The sequence below is a fragment of the Leucoraja erinacea genome, chromosome 3, assembly GCF_028641065.1.
Source record: "Leucoraja erinacea ecotype New England chromosome 3, Leri_hhj_1, whole genome shotgun sequence".
Lineage (NCBI taxonomy): Eukaryota > Metazoa > Chordata > Chondrichthyes > Rajiformes > Rajidae > Leucoraja > Leucoraja erinaceus.
The window spans coordinates 81,053,091-81,077,215 of NC_073379.1; the positions used below are offsets into that span (position 1 = coordinate 81,053,091).

General features: G+C 40.2%; 2 protein-coding genes across 3 annotated transcripts in view; both read left to right on the plus strand.

Moving 5' to 3' along the window:
• LOC129695774 (uncharacterized) overlaps positions 1-24,125 on the plus strand; it is a 321,989-nt gene that overhangs the window by 244,082 nt on the left and 53,782 nt on the right. The gene's annotated exons all lie outside the window — the stretch shown is intronic.
• On the plus strand, positions 1,539-23,176 carry LOC129695771 (mucin-2-like). 2 transcript variants are annotated; one of them, XM_055633068.1, is made up of 3 exons: positions 1,539-1,586; positions 4,113-4,206; positions 21,298-23,176. In XM_055633068.1, exon 3 carries the CDS (start codon positions 21,311-21,313, stop codon positions 23,072-23,074), a length of 1,764 nt encoding a protein of 587 aa, XP_055489043.1. In that variant the 5' UTR covers positions 1,539-1,586; positions 4,113-4,206; positions 21,298-21,310; the 3' UTR covers positions 23,075-23,176. The 2 variants fall into 2 exon arrangements, with proteins under 2 accessions (XP_055489043.1, XP_055489044.1); XM_055633069.1 differs by lacking the exon at positions 1,539-1,586 and adding an exon at positions 2,161-2,193.

Below are 24,125 nucleotides of genomic sequence, written 5' to 3' on the forward strand. Positions count from 1 at the left end.
GTGTCCAAACGTATTTTAAATGTTATTGTAACATTCAGTGCCTCAATCACTTCCATATGCCCACTATGTGAATAATAGGGATTCAATCTTTCTCCTCTCACATTACACTTATGCCCTCTAGTTCTTGATTCCTGTAACCTGGGAAAAAGAACGTGCATTCACCCTATCTATGTTTTTTATGATTTCACGCACCTCTATAAGACCCTCCTCAGTCTCCTTTGCTTCAAGGAATAAAGAGATACTCTGCCCAAACTCTCCCTATAACTAGTCCCTTGATTCCTGGCAACATTCTCCCTTTTTCAACTTTCTCCTCCCTACTCCAATCAGTCTAAAGAAGGGTTCCAACCCAAAGCATTGCCTGTCCACTCTCTCCCCAGGTGCTGCTTGACATGCAGAGTTTCTCCAGCACTTTTGCATCTTTTCTAGGTGGTTCAGTGTCAATTGCTGTTTCAAAATGTTGCCGTGAAGCATTTTGGTACCTCTTGATCCATAGTATACTAGTTGTTCTTGCTGTAAAGACACAAATGGCAGACAATAGGTACATGTACGTTGATGTGGCCTCAGATCTTCACAGGTGCTCCCCGACACCAAGAGCTGGCTTTTTCCCTATATTTCAGCTAAGCAATGAATACTATCACCAAGTCAAGTCAAGTCAAGTCAAGTTTATTTGTCACATACACATACGAGATGTGCAGTGAAATGAAAGTGGCAATGCTCGCGGACTTTTGTGCAAAAGACAAACAACAAAACAACCAAACAAATTATAAACACAATCATAACACACATATTCTTTTACATAATACACAACTTGCCAGGCAATATGTGACATATCTTCCGTCTCTTCAATGGTATTAATATAAATTTAAATGCTCAAGTTCAAGCTCACATTTATAGTCACATGCACCAATTAAGGTACAGTGATATTTGAATTACCATACAGCCATACAAGTAAAACAAAACACAATACACAATAATTTTAACATAAACATCCACTACAGTGGAATCAACATTTCTCACTGTGATGGAAGGTAATAAAGTTCAGTCATCGTCCTCCTTTGGTACATAGATTAACATGGTTACATAGGTCTAGGCCTGATTAAATCGCAGAGGGAGGAATTTCAGACGAACACATTGGCATTCTATGACACTTTTCAGGATACAGTGAGGCCCACGTTTCCCCATTGCTTTAATATTTTTCTATTTAAGTTGATTTAATCCACCTTACCCAGTTTGAAAAAAAAAGCAATATTCTTTTGATGTTCACTGATGTATTTCTGGGTACTCTATTTCCATAAAAGTAAATGAATCCTGACTCCAAGAAATCATACAATCAGAAGGAATTTGAACAATGCCCAAGTATGCTGATGTCAATCAAAATATTTACTCTCATTTGTTTCTGCTTTCTACTTTATGATTAATTACACATAACATCACAGTGACAGACAATTAACTGTTATGATATCATCATGCTTAGCAACCACCTGCACCTAAGTGCTAGGTAACAATGCATCATCCAGCATCAAGATTTTTGCACACAATCAGAATATCGGGTACAGCTGAAGGCTTCATGGAGACTTAAGTTAAAGGTATTATCACCTATTATTTCTCTGTCTAACTGTTTAACTGTTACAGTATTTCATACTTTAGATGAAGAATAAATAAAGGTTCACTGTAAATGTGGAGTTGGTAAAATGTTTTGATTAAAATGGCTAAAATAGCCTGGAATTATCAGTCATCTTTGGTGCCCCTTTGACTATCCTTGATTGGACTTTGTTGGCTTTACTTTGCACTAATCGTTATTCCCTTTATCATGTATCTATACACTGGAAATGGATCGATTGTAATCATGTATTATCTTGCTGCTGACTGGTTCGCTCGCAACAAAAGCGTTTTCACTGTACCTTGGTACACGTGACAATAAATAAACTAAACTAAACTAAACTAAACTAACCTGAACCATAAGTTCCCAAACTTGTGTATTCATGTCAGGATCAGAAACTAAAACAAACAGCTGGGGGTTATTGAAGAAATATCACATGAAGAGTCAGATTTTAAATCCTGTCAGCTAACCTGATGCAGTAGGAACTCATTCTAGATGTACAATGATGACTTTTGCAGACTATTGTTAATTTATCATTACAATCTGTTGATGTTTTCCAGCTTACATTTACTTCCCTGGTACATAAGAATAAGGTGAGGTGATTTGATGGATTCCTGTTGCATGGGCCATAGACTTGATAATGTGAACCAATCAGAAATAAGTGATACATTTATAGTTAGTTAATTATGTGCATTCATGATGATTTATTAGCAACTGATATTTCTATTGCCCAGTGATTGACCAGTTTTAACCTTTTGAGATGCTTCATGTTATGCCAACATGCCATCAGCAAAATGAAATGACGGAGTAATTGAGGGCTTCACTGTGAATTTAGAAAAGAGCTGAGCTAGTCATTAATGGTAAGATATGTATTGACAAGATATCTCAGTGGTTAATAAAAGTTAACAACATTTATTAAAATTAATATCCCCAAAAGCACACAAGAATAAATAGTATTTTGTGGACACACATTAACCAGCTGTTATTCCTTAAATCGCAGCAGAAATTGAAATGTAATTAAGTAATGGTAAAATGGAGAAAGCGCCCTAGAAAACTGAGATTACATTTACTGAAAAACTTACCCAATAGTGTGGAATGAGGGCAACGTAATGTTTAGCATGGATATTCTCGATGGTGGGAATACATCTACCAGGATTCCTGCTTGCTAACAAGATTTTCTTTGAAAAGAGTGACTGTTAAATGCTAAAAGAACAATACCTGGATGAAATTTATGGGCGGCATGGTGGCGTGGCAGTATATTTGCTTCCTTACAATGCTTGCAATGCCGGAGACCCGGGTTTAATCCCAACTACGGGTGCTGTTTGTACGGAGTTTGTATTTACTCCCCACGACCAAGTGGGTTTTCTCCGAGATCTTTGGTTTCCTCCAACACTCCAAAGGCTTACAGGTTTGTAGGTTAATTGGCTTGGTAAATCTAAAAAAATGTCCCTTGGGTAGTGTTAATATGCGGGAATCGCTGGTCGGAGGGTCGAAGGGCCTGTTTCTGCTCTGTATCTATAAACTAACTAAACTAAACTAAACTAAACTAAACTAAACTAAACTAAACTAAACTAAAAACACACTCCTTAGTTTCCTGCATAAAACTTTATAGATTTTGGAATGATATTTTTGAAATACTTACAAAATTATTCAAGACAAGAATGGAACCTAATACTGAAATGATTATATTTGGTGTAATGGAAGATGGGAATAAATTGAACACATCTCAAAATCTATTCCTTAATTATGGTTTAATAATAGCAAAAAAATTAATACTTAAATTTTGGAAGGGTACATCAATACCAACGCTTAAAATGTGGATTGCAAGTATGTTGGACACCGCTCATCTTGAGGAAATGCGATTCCTCCTAATGGATAAATCAGACCAATTCATAACGAGTTGGTCTCCATTCGTCGTTTTTTTGGAATCATATGGTGCAACACAATTGTAAAAAATAACTGTTTCAGGACTGGACGAGGGTTGGTCAAGATTATAAATAATGATCTCCTTTTCTTTTCACTATTTTCTCTCTCAACTTTCTTCATTTACTCGTTTTCTTTCTTCACACACTATATATTTCACATTTTTCTATCCTTTACTATCTAACCTCTTTTTCTTATTCTCATCTTTTTTCAATGTAACAAAAAAAAAAAGAAGTTGTACATAAAATGTATTATGAAAATATATATTAGGCACTTTGGTGCCATATGACTGTGCTTACTTCTAATAAAATATAATATTAAAAAAAAAAAAAAAAAACTAAACTAAATAGATGTAATGAAAATAAAGCCTTTGACTGTTCAAGTAAGTCATGATGAAGCACAAAGTAGAACACAGATGAATAGAAGTGAATAGTGAAACGATTATGTATGAACATTCTGGGTTAGCATGCCACACAGTAAGAAAAAGCATGTGTAGGTAAGTATAATGCCAATTCAGAACCACCCGAGGTCTTGGAAGGATGTAAAATGACTGTATAATGCACCTTTGATGTTGTCTTACGTTTTCTAGGCCTTGAAACAACCAGATTTGGAAGTAGAAAACACCAAAGATGGTAACATTTCAAAAACATGGAAAGATACTCTCAGCAAGATTCAATCCACTGGTAAGAATATATTTTTCCCCCGAATATGTATTACAAAGCTAAAATCTGATTGGATTGAAGCCAAGGTAGGATTTGGAGAACTAAAGAGGATATGTGAATAGCAGGTGCTTCCTTTTCTATTCAGCCAGTCTGTCACCAAATGATTGTCTGCAAGAACCTAAATGCGATATTCACAGAAAGAAAATAAGTAGTTGGAGAACTCAGACATAGCCGTACAAGACAGTTAATATAAATCTTTCCCATTTTCATCTATCATTTAACAGTTAATTCTTCAATTGGCCATTCCTCCCTTTCTTTGCTGTGTCATAGAAACATAGAAACATAGAAATTAGGTGCAGGAGGAGGCCATTCGGTCCTTTGAGCCTGCACCGCCATTCAATATGATCATGGCTGATCATCCAACTCAGTATCCGTTCCTGCCTTCTCTCCATACCCCCTGATCCCCTTAGCCACAAGGGCCACATCTAACTCCCTCTTAAATATAGCCAATGAACTGGCCTCAACTACCCTCTGTGGCAGAGAATTCCAGAGATTCACCACTCTGTCTGTCTTCAGTAACAGATGGAACAGAACATTATTCAAAGATTATCCAAAATTGATCTGTACTTTCCAAAGGCTTTTCCACCTGCTGCAAGTGATGCCATTTAAAGATTTTGAAGGCTAAATCAAAGGAAAAAATATTTTCAATAAGTAATTGATGAAAAATAATATTGTCTCTTGAAACATTTACAAAATCAAATGATACAGCTGAGGATGATATAGAGGGAAGTTGGCACTGACCTCGTAATTGGGAAAAAATTGTGTTATGTGAGGCAAGGAAGGACTCTTGAAGTTTTGTCTCTATCGACAAAAATGCACAGTTTGAGATTGATTTCTCTCAGTGGCAACAATTTCCTTTTATATTTAATAGTAAGAAGTCCCATGGAGCATTACTGAGCCAGATTTGACATTGAGCAGATAGTAGAGTAGGTGAAGAAAAGATTTATCAAGTGGTAGAGTCATAGAATCATAAAGTCCCCCAACGTGGAAACAGACCTTTTAACTCAATTTGCCCATGCTGACCAACATGCCCAATCTACACTAGTCCCACCTGTCTGTTTGGATAGAGGATCTAAAGAAGGTAAAGATGTGAAGACGGCTTGGGAAGAAAGTTTAGAGCTCGGTCAAGAAACTGAAGATAGAGCTGTCAAATTTGGTACAATTAAAATTGAGGATTCTCCAGAGTTCATCTATGCTGGAGTAAAGATATATCAGAGGTATTTGGTTCTGCAAGATGTCCCAGAAAAATTGAGGGGTGAGACCACGGAGGTATTATAGTATACCATTCATTTTGAGAGGACTAGAATATAAAAGCAAGGATAAAATGCCGAGGCTTTACAGGTACTGGTCACCTATTGTCTCCTGTGTGCATCTTTATGGCAACAACATCATTTAGAACATTGTGAGCAGTTTTGGGCCCCATATCTGAAGGGGGATGGGCTGCTGGAGATGGTCAGAGGAGGTTTACGAGAATCAAGTCAAGTCAAGTTGGAGTTTATAATGTCACATACACTACGAGATGTGCAGTGAAATGAAAGTGGCAATGCTCGCGGACACAACAAAACAACCAAAAGGCCTAGATAACGTGAATGTGGCGAGGACACATATTATTTTACATAATAAATAATAGAAGGTAAAAACGTTCTGTACAGTTAGTCCCTGGTGAGAAAGGCGTTTACAGTCCGAATTGCCTCTGGGAAAAACTCCTTCTCAACCTCTCCGTTCTCACTGCATGGCAACGGAGGCGTTTGCCTGACCGTAGCGGCTGGAACACATCTGTTGCAGGGGTGGAAGAGGAGAGAAAGCATTTTGTTGTTGAATGATGGAGTTGCACCTCCTGTTGTATAAATGCAGGGGGGGTGAGTGAAGTTCCCATAGTGCGTATGGCCGAACGCACTACTCTCTGCAGAGCCTTCTTGTCCTTGGCAGAGCAATTCCCGAACCAGATGGTAATGTTCCCGGACAAGATGCTTTCCACCGCCGCTGCGTAGAAGCACTGGAGGATCCTTGGAGACACTCTGAATTTCCTCAATTGCCTGAGGTGGTAAAGGCGCTGCCTTGCCTTACTCACGAGTGCTGAGGCGTGTGATGACCATGTCATATCCTCAGAGATGTGGACTCCCAGATATTTAAAACAGTTCACCCTATCCACAGGATCCCCATTTATACTCAATGGAGTGTACGTCCTCGGATGATGTGCCCTCCTAAAGTCCATGATCAGCTCCTTCGTTTTTTTGATGTTCAAGAGGAGACTGTTCTCCTGGCACCAGAGTGCTAGATCAGCCACCTCCTCCCGGTAGGCCCTCTCATCATTGTCTGAGATCAGGCCCACCACCACAGTGTCATCAGCAAACTTAATTATTGAATTGGAGCTGAACCTAGCCACACAGTCATGTGTGTACAGGGAGTACAATAGGTCCAGAGGAGGTTTACGAGAATAATTCCAGGGATGATTGGAGCGTTTAATGGCTCTGGGCCTCTACTTGTTGGAGTTTAGAGGGATGGAATGGGATTTCATTGACACCTACCAAATAATAAAAGGCCTAGATTACGTGAATGTGGCGAGGACATTTCCAGTAGTGGGAGAGTCTGGGACAAGAGTGTACAGCCTCAGAATAGTAAGATGTACCTTTGAAATGGAGATAAGGAGGAATTTCTTTAGCCATAGGGTAGTGAATCTGTGGAATTCATTGGCACAGACGATGGTGGAGGCCGCCATTGGGTGTTTTTTTTAACAGAGATTGAAAACATGATTTTTAAGGTCATCAAAAATTATGGAGAGAAAGCAGAAGAATGGGGTTGAGATGGTAAAATAGATCAGCCATGATTGTATGGCGGAGCAATCTCAATGAATCGAATAGCCTAAAGGGCCTGTCCCACGTACGTGTCCTTGGCATGCAAATTACGCAACCTCGTGGTCGCGTTGCGCCGCGATGATCCCGTGAAGGTTGGGCACGATTTCATGCGTATGCACAGCCGCCTGGAGTGCATGGTGTCATTTGAAGATGGACACAAAGCTGGAGTAACTCAGCGGGACTGGCAGCATCTCTGGAGAGAAGCAATGGGTGACGTTTCGTGTCGAGACTCTTCTTCAGTCTGAAAAGAAGAGTCTTGACCTGAAACGTCACCCATTGCTTCTCTCCAGAGATACTGCCGGTCCCGCTAAATTACTCCTGCATTTTGTGTCTTATCTTCAATTTTCTTGGCCCCGCTCTGGGAGTAGAAGTGGGGGCGGAACCGAACCGCAACGGCCGTGAGCCCCAGGCTGAGTTCGGCGATCGTTTGCCTGCTTCTGCTGTTGTTGAAGGTGAGACTTTGCGTCGCGCCAGGGTCTTGGGCCTATCCCACTTTGGCCGTCAGTTCCACAACAAGCCTTTGTCACGCAAAGATTTTGTTCACTACAAAAATTTCGGAACCCCGCGCGATTTCGCGCACAACTACATACCCCTCCACGCTTCTAAGTGGGACCAGCCCCGCATGGCCATACGATGCCCGTGCACCTCAACGAGACCATGAGGTCGTGTAATTTGCGTGCCAAAGACATGTAAGTGGGACAGGTCCTTTATTCTGCTCCAAAGTCTTATGGTCTTATTTGGAAACAATAAAAAGTTCTAACCTAGTCATTAACAGAGCAGAAGATGATGTAAAATTTGTGAGCACTGTGCTAAAGAGTGCATGAGCTAAATTCATGCGGTGTGGGAAATGGGTAATTGAGTTGCCTCCAGAGTTGAAAATAAAAGGACTAGAATAATGAATAGAGGAGGATTATCTCTGATCCACCCAGGAACGACAGTTAAAGAAGAAGTTAAGATGTTTTGAGCTTGGGAATAAAGTTTTAAAATTGAGCTTTTACATTTAGTAGTAGTAAATGCTTTCGGAGGCCAGGAATAAAATGGGGAGTTAATACCTAAACATGGCTGAGGTTTCCACGATGCACATGTAGTGAAGGCTACCACTGTTCTTATGTGGACAAATTGGACATTGAATGAAACAGAAAAAAAACAGAAAAAAAAGAGAAAAAGGAAGAATCAAAACCCCTCTAATCTATTCCTTATAAAGGCTTCTTTAAAAACCTTGCTTAGCCAGGGAGACAATAAACTGGAAAAATACTTTAAAAATTCTACTGTAAACCCATCTAAACCGGGAGCTTTACCAGAATTCATTGAAAGGATTGCTTTCTGTATTCCTTCTTCCGTGATGGGTTCATCTAACAACAGAGACTCATTATATGGTAAATTTGGCAAGCTCAGTCTCTTTAAAAACTCATGTATTATATTGGAATCAGTAGGAAATTCTGATTGGTATAGGGACGTATAAAATTCCTGATAGGATTTATTAATTTTGTCATGGTCTACAGTTGGTGTACCATCTCGTTTACTCACTTTAGTAATCTGACGTTTGGCCGACACGGCTTTCAACTGATTAACGAGTAATTTACCAGATTTTTTGCCTTGTATATAAAATTGATTTTTGGTTTTAAGTAGCTGGTTCCCAATCGGTGATACTAATAACAAATCATATCTCAATTGAAGTTCAACTCTATTCTTAGAGAGCTCTAAACTAGGAGCTTTGGAATATTTTTTTATCAATTTCTTTAATCTCGTCAGCCAATATACATTTTTTTAAAAGTTTTTTTTAATCTCGTGGAGTATGAAATAATTTGTCCAAATATATGCCTTAAAAGCATCCCAGACCTCACCATTGGATATTTCTTCAGTAGAGTTCGTCAAGAAGAAGAAAGCAATCTGATCTTTAATAAAATTAACAAAATTTAAATCTTGAAGCAAAGTAGCATTCAATCATCATTGTTTAGCACTAAACTTGGAATCAGGTAGTTCGATTGATAGTTTCAATGGTGCGTGATCAGAAATAGCAATTGCATCATACTCACTTGCAGTGACCAATGAAGCTGGCCGAGAATCTATTATAAAGTAGTCAATCCTAGAATAACTATGATATACATGAGAAAAAAAAGAAAATTCTTTGTCATTTGCGTGTAAGAATCTCCAAACTTCTAACATTCCAGTGTCAAGTAAAAAAGAATTGATAAAACTAGCCGATTTTTTTGGAAGCACATGATCAGATGATGAGATCCGTCAATCAAGGGGTTCAAACAACAGTTGGAATCTCCACCCATTATTAAAAGTGTTCATTTAAATTAGGAAACGATGCAATTAACTGTTTAAAAACTAGGGGTGATCAATATTTGGTGCATAAACATTCACCATAGCAACTGTGGCTATAAAGAACACCAGTAATCACCAAAAATCCACCATATGGATCAGAAATTCTTTCATAATGAACAAACAGAATTGAGGAGTCAATAAAAATAAAGCCTGTGAATTTGAATGAAACTGCTGTCCTCTCCAAAACTTGAAAAATCGTTGATTGTCATCTTGCCTTACATGAGTTTCCTGAATAAAAATAATCTGAGCATTTAGTCTACGAAGAACTTATTTTCCTCTTAAGGGATGGTTCAAGCCATTCACATTCCATGAAAGGAAGTTAAAAACTTTATCTATATTGTTTGTAAAAATCATGTGGGATGTAAAGAGTTAATTTCTTAAAGCCTAATAGTTCATGATACTGGAAGATGAAAAATCTAGGGCGGAGCCAGAAGTTACGACATTTCAGACATTTTTGTAGTTCATATTCTGCACAAATGAAAACAATAAGTAAGAAACAAAAGACGCCTCACCGCCACCCACCAATGTAAAACCCGAAACTGACCAATCAACAGTCAGTAAGCTACCTAATCCCTTCCCTACCGCCATCTCTCCTAGCAACAGCACCCAGTGTAAAAAAAAAGCATATTTGCCACTCAATAGCTAAAACATGTTCAATGTTGTAGTTTGAGAGAAAAAAAAACATGTTGGCAATGGAGCTGAAGAGCAAGAGCTACTTCATATTATTCATCCAAGGTCAAAATATGAAAAACAGGAACTGCGTTCACTTAATTTGTCTAAAGACAGGGGGAAAACAAATTCTTTCAATTTTAAGAATAGAAAAACTAACAGAGAAATTCTTAAAAATTAATATATATAAAAGAAAAACCAACTCATCCAGTAATTCTTAATCATTACCAAACGATGTATTGTCAAAATAGGGACAGTAAATCTCCAATTATAACTTAATCAGCTATCAATTACTCCCCTTCACCCTCGTAAGCCTCCAGAAAGCTGGAAGCGTCTTGAGGATTGTTGAAAAATCGAATGAAAGCTGGGCACAACTTTTTCTTAAACAGATCAGGCATTACATTATGAAAAGACTTTCTTATTTCCAAAAGCTCGTAACTATAATCAGGAACAAACCGAAACTTGCATTGTTCATATTCAACCACGCTCAACTTTTTTGCTGCCTGGAGAATATTCTCCTTCATTTGCAAGAAGTGAAACTGAACAATCAAATGTCTCGGTTTATTACCATATTTCTTCCCAATCCTGTGTGCGATATCCAAAAATGGAAGATTTTCATGGTGCTCAATGTTGAAAGTCTCCTTTATCATTTTAAAGCATATTTTATAACATTATCTCCTTCTTGACATTCTGGCAGTTCAGCCGACGGCTTCTGTTTTCCAGATCCATACTCAGAGATCCATACAGCAGAAATTCAGTCGACAGCTTCTGTTTTCCAGATCCATATTTTTGATCTTGTATTGCTGGAGTGCTCGAGTATTTTCATTCATTCTCCGTTCCAGTTTTTCAATCTTCAAATCTCTCTCCTGGCCCAGGGTTCGCAAGTTATCAATTTGTTCCTTTTGTTCACGTTCATCTTGTAACACAATCAGCTTGGCTTGAACTTCCTTGAATTTGCTCGAAACTCCTTTCACCATTTCTTCCAAACTGCAAAATCTTGTTTTCATTTCATTTTTCAGTTCATCGTTCATTTTCGATATTGCTTCTAAAATACTAGAGTCAGAAGCTGTGGCTGTGGCTTTCCCATGTTCCTTCCTTGGGGAGCCTCCTTTCCCTCTTGTCTCCATCCTTTTCACGATTAAGGCGTATAAAAGTGTTATTAACGCTCTATGAAAAGTTAGACCATGCCTTGAAGTCAAGTAATGACAAGTAACATTGAAAGAGTGGTAAGTGAAATTTAAAAGTTAAGGGAGCAAAGAATTTGCAACCTTTACAACATGCTGCCACTAGTCATTTCTGTCTTCACTCCACTGATGCTACAGGTTACAACTTCTGATCTGATTTTGAAATGGTAGAGTTGTTTTAAATATATTGGTCAAACTAGATATGTAGATGTCTGTAGCTGCTGTAGTTATAGAACAAATTGTTAATCTTCATATAAGTGTTCAACCATCAAGTACATTTTCAAGTGAAATATAAAAACAGATCATTCACAGCAGATTTGCAGTTTTAAGTACTGTAAGAGCAAGATATTAAGTTAATTATTGCAGCAGTGAAACTTTGAAATATTCTGCTAGTAAGATGATACAGTTTGATACTCTGCACATTCATTGTTTCTGATGGTAATCATTTGCTCTTACTGTTTTTGCTAATCCAGTTATAGCTGACAGCTTTTCTCATTCCTTTTTTTTTGGACAATCCATTCAGTTCCTAAGCTGACATGAAGAATTAACATTAATTTGGAAAGCAACAAATTTTCAATGAACTGATAATCATTGATGTGTCATATGATTCTTACAAGATTTATTAACCAGGAGGAAGTTTCATTCATTTACTTCTCTGCTACTGCATTTTTTGAATCCATGGCAAAGTAAATTGCATTATGATACTGCAACCTATTCATGGATTATAGCAACCATTCTGTGGTTGACACTGTGCAATTGTCACAGAGAATTATAGAGGTACACTGCATGAAAATGAGCCATTTGGCCTACCCTATCCATTTTGATCATGATGGCATTCTGGGCATGTCCCATTTGCCTGCATTTGGTCCACATCTCTCCAAATTCTTCCTGTCCCTGTAACTGTCCAAATGTCTTATGAAAGTCGTAAATGTACTCACATCTATAACTTCCTCTGGCAGCTCACTCCAGTTATGGAATGACTACACTAAGTTAACAAACTACTCCAGAGGTCCCTCTTAAATCTCATCTCCCTCACCTTTAGGCAATACCCTCTATTATTAGAATCCAGAGAAAAAGACTTTACCCATGTTCTGCCTGATCTTGTATACTTCTTTCCTGTACCCTTTCCAACTTAATGATATCCTTCCTATAGCTGGGTAACCAGAACTACATACAATACTCCAATGTGGTCTCATTACCCTTCCCAATGAATAAAAGCATGCAACATTCATTCTTCACCACCCTGCCCACCAGCCTTGCTACTTTCACTGAACCATGCATCTGTAATATCAGATATCTCTGTTCTGCAACACTCTCCGGGACGTTACCATTTACTGACATACCAAAGTAGAGCACCTCACTCTTGTCAGAGTTAAATTCCATTTGCCATTCCTTGTCCCACCTTTCCAACTAATCCAGTTCCTGTTGTAAACGTCTTCACTGTTCACTATACCATCAATTTTGGGGCCATCTGCAAATTTACAAACAATGTTAATAAAATAGCCATCCAAATTGTTATTGTCTCTAACCTGTGGAAACAAACCTGAGCATTCTACTGCTCACAGGCCTCCAGTCAAAAAACAACCCATCACACCTGCCCTTTGACTCCATCCTGTAAACCAATTTTTAATCCAATTAGCTAGCTCATTTTGGATCCAATGTGATATAATTCTACAAACTAGCCTACCATGTGGACCTTGTCAAAAGCCTTACTATAGACAACCTTGTCAAAATCCTTACTGTCACCTTGCCCTTATCGATCCTCTTCAAAATGCTCTATCTGATATGTGAGAAGATTTCCCTCACGCAAAGCCACGCTGATTATCCCTAATCAGTCCACATCTATCGAAAAGCATGTCGACCCTGTCTATAAGAATCCCCTCTAACAACTTTCTCAGTGGTCTGTGGTTCCCTGCTTCCATCCCGATGCTTTTAAATAACGGCACAATGTCAGTTACCTTCCGGAATTCTACCTGTGGCTAATGATGATGCAAAAACTCTCTCCAAGGGTTCTCCAATGTTTAACTGTCCCTACCACAAGGTACTGGGATGAACTAGGGATTAATCCACTTATCGAGTCCTAGAGCCAGGGAGTCTTACAGAGTGGAAACAGTCCCTTCGGCCCAACTTGCCCACACGTGCCCAATCTACACTCATCCTATCTGCCTGCGTTTGGCCCACATCCTTCTAAACATGTCCTATCCATGTACCTGTCTCAATATTTCTTAAATGTTGCAATAGTACCTGTCTCAACTACCTCCCCCGGCAGCTCTGTTCATACACCGACCACAACTTTGTCTGAAAAAGTTACTCCCAGCACTTAATGTGCTTTAAAACCACCAACAGCTCCACCATGATCATTTGCCTCAATTTCTCAGCTTCCACTGCTAAAGTGTTCAATAGTTTTTATAATGTGAAAACTTGAGTTGCTAACTTACCATCAATAAGGACAGACATTATGGGTTAATATTGGAGCTTCCTACAACTGACTGAGGAGGTAGAATCTGGGGATCTCAATGTATTATGCCAAAGGTACAGGTAAACACAGTTTAATTCAAGTCATAATTCCAGGGTTTTCATAGGTTATGTAAAACAGGTATTGGGTTCCTAATGAATGGTATTATGGGGTTAAAAGTTAGGTGCGATCTCTCTGTATGAAAGAAGTGACCATTCATACAGCATGGAACTGGACCAAGTCCTAATTTCAGGTCCCAAGCCGAGATGTGCAGTGATATTTCTCGGTTGGAAAACATAACTAAGGGAAAATAAACCTTTGTAGCTAAGGGGTATAATTAATACAATGAGAAAAAGAAAGTGAAACAAAATAAAAGGAATTAAACCCTTCAGGCCACATCTGTCATTCAACCAGAATGTAACTGACCTTTATATCGTCCATTTACTTCCCCTTGTTCTATATATTTTGATAATCTTCTCCGACCAACATCTCAGTCTGAAAGTTTCATTGGCCTCTTATCGGAGTGAACTTTAGATTTCCACGACTTTTTATTTGAACAAGTGGTTCCTGGTTTTGTTCCTAGGTGACCAAGACTAAATGTAACTTAAACTCAATTATTCTGAATTCCCCATCCAGAAGAAATAATTTACTGCATCAATCCTGAGTTAAAGTGAGAGTAACTGCCCTTGACCAAAACTGAACACAATACTTTAAATGTGGCTTCATCATGCGCAACAAAATATGGTTGTGGTAGTTGGAGGTCAATTATCTTCGTCACAGAATATCGTTGCAGCAGTTCCTTAGGATATTGTCCAAGCCCAATCTTCCTCAGTTGCTTCATCAATGACCTTCCTTCAATTGTAAGTTCAGAAGCATGGATGTTCGCTGACGATGGCATAATGTTCAGTGCTATTCAGATAATTAAGCTATTCTCATCCAAATGCAGCAAGACCTGGGCAATATACATGTCTGGATTTATATGTGGAAAGTCACAATTGCACTGGACAAGTGCCAAGCAATGACAATAACTCATGTCCTAACACCCCAATGCCTGCTCACCTTCTGAAAGCCTCAAGTCAGGAATGGGATGGAATACTCTACACCTGTTGGGGCCGCAACTGTTTACCATATATATTAATAAGGGAAGAGGGAATTAGGAGCAACACTAGCAAGTTTGCGGATGACAAAGCTGGGTGGCAGTGTGAACTGTGAAGAGGATGTTAGGAGGTTGCAGGGTGACCTGGACAGGATGAGTGAGTGGGCAGATGCGTGGCAGATGCAGTATAATATAGATAAATGTGAGGTTATCCACTTTGACGGCAAAAACAAGGAGGAAGATTATTATCTCAATGGGGTTAGGTTAGGTAAGGGGGAGGTGCAGCGAGACCTGGGCGTCCTTGTACACCGGTCACTGAAAGTTGGCTTACAGGTACAGCAGGCAGTGAAGAAAGCTAATGGAATGTTGGCCTTCATAACAAGAGGATTTCAGTATAGGAGTAAAGAGGTTCTTCTACAGTTGTATAGGGCTCTGATGAGACCACATCTGGAGTATTGTGTACAGTTTTGGTCTCCTAATTTGAGGAAGGACATCCTTGTGATTGAGGCAGTGCAGCGTAGGTTCACGAGATTGATCCCTGGGATGGCGGGACTGTCATATGAGGAATGATTGAAAAGACTAGCATTGTTTTCACTAGAGTTTAGAAGGATGAGGGGGTTCTTATAGAAATAAATAAATTATGAAAGGACTGGACAAGCTAGATGCAGGAAAAATGTTCCCAATGTGGGGTGAGTCCAGAACCAGGGCCCACAGTCTTAGAATAAATGGGAGGTCATTTAAGACCGAGGTGAGAAAAAAACTTTTTCAACCAGAGAGTTGTGAATTTATGGAATTCCCTGCCACAGAGGGCAGTGGAGGCCAAGTCACTGGATGGATTTAAGAGAGAGTTAGATAGAGCTCTATGGACTAGTGGATTCAAGGGATATAGGGAGAAGACAGGCACGGGTTATTGATAGGGGACGATCAGCCATGAGCACAATGAATGGTGATGCTGACTCGAAGGGCCGAATGGTCTCCCCCTGCACCTATTTTCTATGTTTCTATGTTTCTAATTTCATTGTCCTATCTGGGACACATGACAATAAACTCTCTTGAATCTTGAATCTTGAACTATCTGAACAAAGTCATTTTATTTTCTTCATGTGTCCTAATTCTCTGACTGTGTATTGAAACTATAATTTCTAAATACTCAAGAGATAATGTCAGCTGGATCAACAACAGAGTGAGATGGGGTGCAAGAAAGAGATTGAGAACCTTGTGTTATAATGTCAGATCAACAACCTAGCCTTTCCTATTCCTTCACATCACCTATATAGTTGACTTTTATGTCACCTATTTCTTTTCTCCAGAGATACTGTCTGACTCGCTGAGTTACTTCAGCTTTTTGTGTCAATCTTCGGATTAAACCATATCTGCAGTTCCTTCCTACACAACCTAGCCCTTAATGTCAGGAATCCAAATGATGTGGGAGTTGACCTAAGGCAGTGGGGGGAGCTCCATTCTCACTCTGAACAAACTAGGTTCAATAATGACCAACCCCACTCACCCACTCCACGCCCTGAAGGTGATCAAGTGCAGCATCTTCAGTCAGAGACTGATTGCACCAATGTGCAAAACGGAGAGACATAGGAAGTCTTGTATACCAGCTGCTATAAGGTTTTATAATGCACAAAAATAATTTTGGATTTTTTTTTTTTAGTATTCATTCATTGTATTTTAACTAATTAAGTATTGAAGCTATCTGTGGAAATGTGTGGTGTTATGTCTGTCTTGAAGCTGCTGTGGCACTGTAATTTCCTGTAAAGGATTATTAAAGGTTATTCATCATCATCATTCATCATCATCAATGGAGTGACTGTGGAGATGTTTCCCAACTTCAAGTTAGGCCTCCATATTCCCAATAACCTGACCCAATCTGGTCATATTGATGCATTGATCAAAAAAGGTCATCAGTGTATATGGTTTCTTCGGCTCTGAGAAGATCCAACATGTCCATGAGGATTCTCTAAAACCTTTGCAGATAGAAAGTATTCTGACAGGATACATCTCAGCCTGGTATGACAACTAATGTACCCTTGATCACCTGAACCTGCAGAGAGTGATGAACACAGCCCAGTGCATCACAGGCTTGTCACTTCCACCAGTCCATATTCACAGTAGGGTACATCAGGAAGGTTGGAAGTGTCATCAAGAATGCCTCCCACTAGCCATTCCCTTTCCTCTCATCTACAGCAAATGTAGCAGCTTGAAAGCCTGGACATAGGAGCTTGAAAGCTTGTGAATGGAAGTTCGAAAGCCTTGCGTATAGGAGTTTGAAAGCCTGGATGTTCAGCCTTAACAACAGCTGCTATCACTGCGATCAGACTCCTCAAACAAGCTCTTTCACACCTCAATCCTGAGGGTCAACCACATACTCTTAACACTTCTTCAGTTATTCCTTTATTGTACTTTAGCATATCCCTTTATTCCCATCGTAGTTTAACACTGGCACACTGGATGATGCCCATTGAAAACTACTTTGCAGGCTTATTTATTTTCTCTCTGAGAACCGTGTCAATTTCTGCCTCTATACGACATAGAACAATACAGCACAGGGACAGTCCCTTCTGCCCACAATGTCTGGGCAGAATAAACTTTTCTGCCCTGAATACCCGTCCATTCCCTGCATATCCATGTGCCTATCCAAAAGCTTCTTCAATGCTACTATCATATCTGGCTCCACCACCACCCTTGACAGTGTGAACCAGGCACCCATGTGTTAATAGGTCTTGCCCCACAAATCCTCTTTAAATTTTGGGCCCTTTATCTTAAAGCTATGCCCTCTAGTTTGGACATTTCCATCCTGGGAAAAGTGCTCTGACCGTATACCCTATCTATGTCTCTCACAACTTTATACCAAATAATTTTATTATGTTTACTATAATAGAATGAGTATGTAAATGCAATAACACATTTACCTAATCCACAATTATGGAAATTGGAGCAGGTTGCTAAAAATGACAAAAAGTACTCTTTGTTCTTTATACTCTTTAGATAAAAGGTCTACATTAATGGGAAAATAGAGAAAAGTTAAATGCTATTTCTTAACGTTGAAAAGGAGCTGGTGCTACACTGCTGTAAATACTTTAGGAATTATAAGATTTTGGCAGAAGATAGGTATGTATGTTGGAAAGAGGACAACTTTCAATCCACTCAGACATTGTCTGGCCCACTGTGAGAGAAGTGACATTGCAGTACAGCCTCAACAATCCCTCTAATTCTGCGTTTAAGATATAAATATCTTGGTGATCAGCTTGTGAAGCTACTGCCTCATATCTTCTGCAACCCAGGTTCTATCCTAACCTGGTATGTGTATGTGGACTTTACCCATCTAACCTGTGACCACGTGAATTTAATCTGGTGCTCTGGTTTCCTCCCACATTCTAGAGAGGAGATGTGTAGGAAGGAACTGGTGATGCTAATTTATACCGAAGATAGATACAAAGTGCTGGATTAATTCAGCGGGTCAGGCAGCATCTCTGGAGAAAAAGGATGGGTGATGTTTCGGGTCGGAACCCTTCTTCAGGCTGAAAGAAGGGAGGGGGCGGGGGGGGACTAGAGGTAGGAAAAGGCCAGAACAAATCAAGGCCGGCTACAGATGACCAAGGAAGGTTGGAGCCCATTATGGCCCATTGTTGGCAGGGGAAGAAGTGATACCAAAGGGATACAGGGATGTGAACATTGGAACTAATAGGATGATTTTGGAGGGGGAGGAGAGGGAATGCAGGGGTTACTTGAAGTTAGAGATATTACCTTTCATACCACTGGGTTGTAGGCTGCCCAGGTGAAACAAGAGCTTCTGTTCCTCCAATCTGCGTGTGAGCCTCAGTCTGCCCAAGTGAAACAAGAGCTTCTGTTCCTCCAATCTGCGTGTGAGCCTCAGTCTGATAGTGGAAGAGACTCAGGCAGAAAGGTCAGTATGGAAATAGGAAGGGGAGATAAAATGTTTGTCAACCAGGAGGTCACGTGGGCAAAGGCAGACTGAGCGCAAGTGTTCAGCAAAACAATTGCCCAACCTATATTTGGTCTTGCCGAGATGTACAAGCCCACACCAAGAGCAATGGATGTAGTAGATGAGGTTGGAGGAGGTGCAAGTGAATTTGTGCCTCATCTGAAAGGACTGTCGGGGTCCCTGGATAAGGTGGGAGGTATAAGGGCAGGTGTCTGCAACACCTGTTTTTCTGTAGATTGACTATCGGACAGGCAAAAATAACGCAATCCAGAGATGTGGGAACTAATGCATTTGAGAGCCAAAGGGGCACAAGGAAATACAATAAATGGGAGGATGTTGAAAAGTGAAAAAACAGAGGGAGCTTGGAGTGCGTGTCCACAGATTCTTATGTGTAGCAGGATGGTTAGATTAGGTGGATAATGGGACATATAGCTTTCATTTATGAGCTAAGGCAGAGGATATAAAGAGCACTGGGGTTATGCTAGAGTTACATATAATGCTGGTTGGACCACACATGGTTACTGTACATCATTGCTCTGGAAAATGTTCAGAGGTGATTGATGAGGTGATTTCCAGGGCCTGAAAACTGCGCTATGAAACAAGATTGGATGACCCATGATTATTTTCTTTGGCACATGAGAAGCTAAGGGGAGAATCAGCTGAGGTTTATAAAATGATGGAGGACCTAGTTAAAATATGTTAGAAGGATCTATTGGGATGAGATGAGTGATCAGAAAACAAAGAACATAGATGTAACATTCAGATGAATGCTAACATTCAGGTGTCTATGGGCAGAAAGCTCTTGGAAAAGGTCACAGCATAAGATAAGCTAAATTTGTGGTTGCTGGCAGTGGAGAACACTGGCAGTGGGTACAGTGCGATTGGACAAGTTGGAGATGAGGAAATGAGAAATGAGAAACAGGTCAGAGATCATAGGTAGATAGTCATAATGTCAGCATGAAATCAGGTACTTCCGCCCAACTTGCCCACACTGACCACCATGTCCCATCTACCCTATTCCTACCTGTCTGCGTTTGGTCCATATCCCTCTAAACCTGTCCTATCCATGTACCTGTTTAATTGTTTCTTAAGCGTTGCAATAGTCCCTGCCTCAACTACCTCCTCTGGTAGCTCGTTCCATACACACACCAACTGTTGTGTGAAAAAGTTACACCTTAGGTTCCTATTAACTATTTACCCACTCACCTTAAACCAGTGCCCTCTGGTTCTCGATTCCCCTACTCTGGGCAATGGACACTGCACGTCTACTTGATCTATTCCTCTCATGATTTTATACACCACTATAAGATCACCCCTCATCCTCCTGCACTCAGCCTGCTCAACCTAGGGCTGGAGAAGGAATTAGAGTGGGAATCTGTTTTGGTGGGTTAGTGAGAAAGAGCGAAGATCATAAAGTTGGGTGAAAACATGGGTGTTTAAACTTTTACTTTATGAACTGGCCAGAAACATTCTTAACAAACACCAGCAGAAATGTAACAGTGCTTGCTTATAACTTGCTGATGGGCCCTCCTCTGATTTTATCATTTATCATAATCTGGCAAGCCCTTTATCAACAAATTTCTTCCTAAGTCTTGCTTGTGTTAAAATCAGAAGCAGCAGACCTAAAACAGAGGTCAGAATTTTAACACGTTAATTTCCTACTTAACCAAAGCCCCTCTGTGTTTGTGAGTTAACATTACCTTTGCAAATTCATATCTGAGTAAATTCAGAGGAAAAATCTTCACTCGCAATTGCAAGTCAAGATTGAATTGGAAAACTTCATGGATATTTTCTGGTAGCATTTTGGAAGTAGAAAGCAATTGTGAATAACTTCCTTTCAAAGGATTACATGGACGAGACAGAATGTTTATGAAGATACATGGAGTAATTTTCTGAAATCACATTCCCAGCATTAAATTTTAATTATGCAAGGAACATATACTCTCAATGCACTTGCTTCCTTTATGATTTCTCATTCATTCACTGTAGTGGTCAGAAATTACAGGGAACGTGAATCAAGTTTTCAGTGGAACTAACCGTGATCCCATGCTCTCAGAAGAGAAACATGGAAGTAGGCAACAAGGTTTGTAGAGATGGGCAGCACAATGGTGCAGTGATAGAGTTGCTGCTCTACAGTGCTAGACACCCAGATTTGATCCTGACTGTGGATGCTGTCTGTATGTAGTCTGTACATTCTCCCTGTGACCGCGTGGGTTTTCTCCAGGTGCTCCAGATTCTTCCCACAATCTAAAGACGTCCAGGTTTGTCGGTTAATTGGCACCTGTAAATTGTCCTCAAGGTGTTGGATTGAATTAGTGCACGGGGTGATCGTTGGTTGGAGCGGACCAGGTGGGCTGAAGGACCTGTTTCCATGCTGTACCTCTCAACTAAAACTAAACTAAAGTTGGAAGCAAACTGTTGTATTTAATTTCTTCAGGTGTGACCTTGAAACTGAAATTGTGGACTATTTATTGGTTGCTTGGTGATTATTTAAAATGCTTCATTTTCAGATGAGCCTAAAGCATGGAAATGACTGAACCAATGTGCGTTCTAGACATCTACATGGAAGACTCCAAGAAAGACATAACTAAGTCGGATAAAGAGAGCATCCTGCCACTTTGTTCCACCTCACAAGATGCAAGTTCTTCCAGCCATATTATTTCAGAGCCAGATAAAGAAAGCAAAGCAGTCCAAGCAAGTGACAGCAAAATATGTTCATTTCCACCACTGTTGGCATCTGAGAAAGAATCGCCTATTAAATTTAAAGGAGAGTTTCCATTTTCATCATTCCTACCTGAAAGAAAGACTCCACTCTCATCTATAGAAGAGAATGAACAGTCATGCCACAGAGCGACTCCATCCCCAACTCATAGAGAAATTCCACTCTCTTCCCATAATGAAACTTCACTCTGCTTCCCAACAATGGCTCCATCTCCAGTGCAAAGAACTACTCCAGTCCCTTTCCAAAGTGAAACTCCATCCACCTTCCCTAGAGAGACTCCAAACATAGTTCGAGCACTGACTCCACTCCCCTTTCAAAGCATGAATCCACTCAGTTTCAGACCATCGACTCCATTACCAGCCCACAGTGGGAGTCTACACCCCTCCCCCAGAGACACTCCTGCCTCGATGGAAGGAGCAACTCCAATGTTTTCCCAAAGTGAGTCTTCAGGCCCCTTACCAAGAGGGTCTCCAACTCCAACTCCAACTTCAACTTCAACCACACCTTCCTTACAAAACAACAATCCACCCTGTTTCCGAACACCTACTCCATTTAATTTCAAAAGTGAAACTCCAGTTAATGTCCCAAGTGAGCCTCCTACCTCATTGGAAGAAGCAACCCCACTCTCTTTCCAAAATGAGACACCATCCTCCAGAACAGCAACTCCAGCCCGCGGTCCATCATCAACATCATTCCTTTCCCAAAGGGAGACTACAGTCCCCTTCCCAAGAAGGTCTCCAACACCACTCTCTCTCCGAAGTGACACTCCAATCTGTTTAACCACAGCTACTCCGTTTTTCTTGCAATGTCAGACTACTGACTTTTTGCAAAGAGAGGCCTTAACCACACTTCATAGAGCAACTTCACTGGCTTTTCCAAATGAAACTATATCCTCTATCCAGATGGACGCACAAGCCCAAGTGCAAGGAACAACTCCGTTCCCATTTCAATTTGGGACTCCACTCTCTTTTGAAAGCAGAACTCTGTTCTCTTTGGATCCAGACTCTGTGTTTTTTTCCGGGGGAGAGTCAGGAGTGTCATCTGATATAGAGTCATCTTACCCCTCAATAAGTGGCACACCATTTCATCTGGAAAGAGAAACTCAGACATCTCCCATTGGTCTGAGATCTGTCTGCACAGACATTATTCAGAGTGCTTGGTATGGTATCGCGGACAGGCCACACATGTTGCAAGCTGGGTTTAGAGGTCTGCAAAGCACAGTGCAGTTTGATACAGCAGAAAATCGAGAAGTTATCAAGGTTTTTGTAACAAATGTAAAAGATACTATTCTTTCATCTCTCAACACAGTGAACACCACTGTGCAAACAACAAGGACAAACATGACAGATAGTCTCTGCAATTTAGTTGTTGGTGTAGCGTCTCAGGTTGGGGAACTTTTCAGGCCACAGGCAGCATGCTCCACGACTCTCATGGAAGATCCTGAACAAATGGCTGGTACCCTTTCAGAAGAAAACATTCAACCCATGGCAAATCCAACAAATTCTGAACAGGGTATGCATTCTAGCAATTCCTCTGAATGGACCGATTCTAGTCAAATGCAATGAGTAGAATAGCCAGAGGAACTCATCTTGTATGTGGCAAAAAAGTAAAATGTCAAAAAATTGTATTTCTTGCAGTACATTTGTTAATTAAGAAAGTGTATTTCCCATTCACGATTGAAGGATTATTTGTTGTATTAATGTACCTTATGTTTAGACTTTGTTTTGTTATAAGGACATATTTAATTTGTACTTCTTGCAGAACTGATTATGAAAGCTCATTTAGCACTTTAAGTAAGCACTAGAAATATGCATCTGAACCTTTTGGTGTTCTTAAGTTAAATTGTTTCCTGATTTTTTTTTCTGTGGCACTCTGCCCATGTAGCATCTCAGTTGTGGGGCTAGAATTAGGTACAAAATGCATCCAAGAAAGGAAATGCTAGATATTTTAAAGTGGACTTCGGGGTATTTTTTTTTTTTGAGAAGCAGCATCGAAACGGACCATTTGGTCCACTGAGTCCACAGGTTCATAATCATTTTATATTATCCCAGTTTCTCATCCACTCCCTGTGGGATGTGGGAGGAAACTGGAGCACCCGGACAAAACCCACACATAGATGGCACCTGATGCAGACTCCACATAGATGGCACCTGAGGTCAGGATCAAACCTGGGCCTCTGCTGCTGTGAGGCAGCAGCTTCACCAGCTGCACCACTGTGCCGTACTGTTTGCCTATTCCTCCATTTGTTCTCTTGCCTTCAGTTCTGCTGAAATCCAACCCAATCCTTGGCAATATTTGATAAGGTCCATCAGTTCTTAATTCTAGAAACAACGAATTGCAGATTCTGGTTAATACACAAAAGGACATGAAGTGCGAGAATAACTAGTAAGATTAAACGAGAAATTACCATTTTGAAGTTTGATTGTTATTTTATGAGGAGTACGTTGAGGGAATATGCGAAGAAACCCGCCAGGACGCATGCGTGTCATTCTTCAAAGCAACGGTGTGAAATCACAGATAACTGTAATGACTGAACATAGTAAGATTAGAGTAGAAAATACCAGTTGAGTATATGATCAAGGATGGGAGCGGAGGGCAAGCATTCCCTCAACGTAC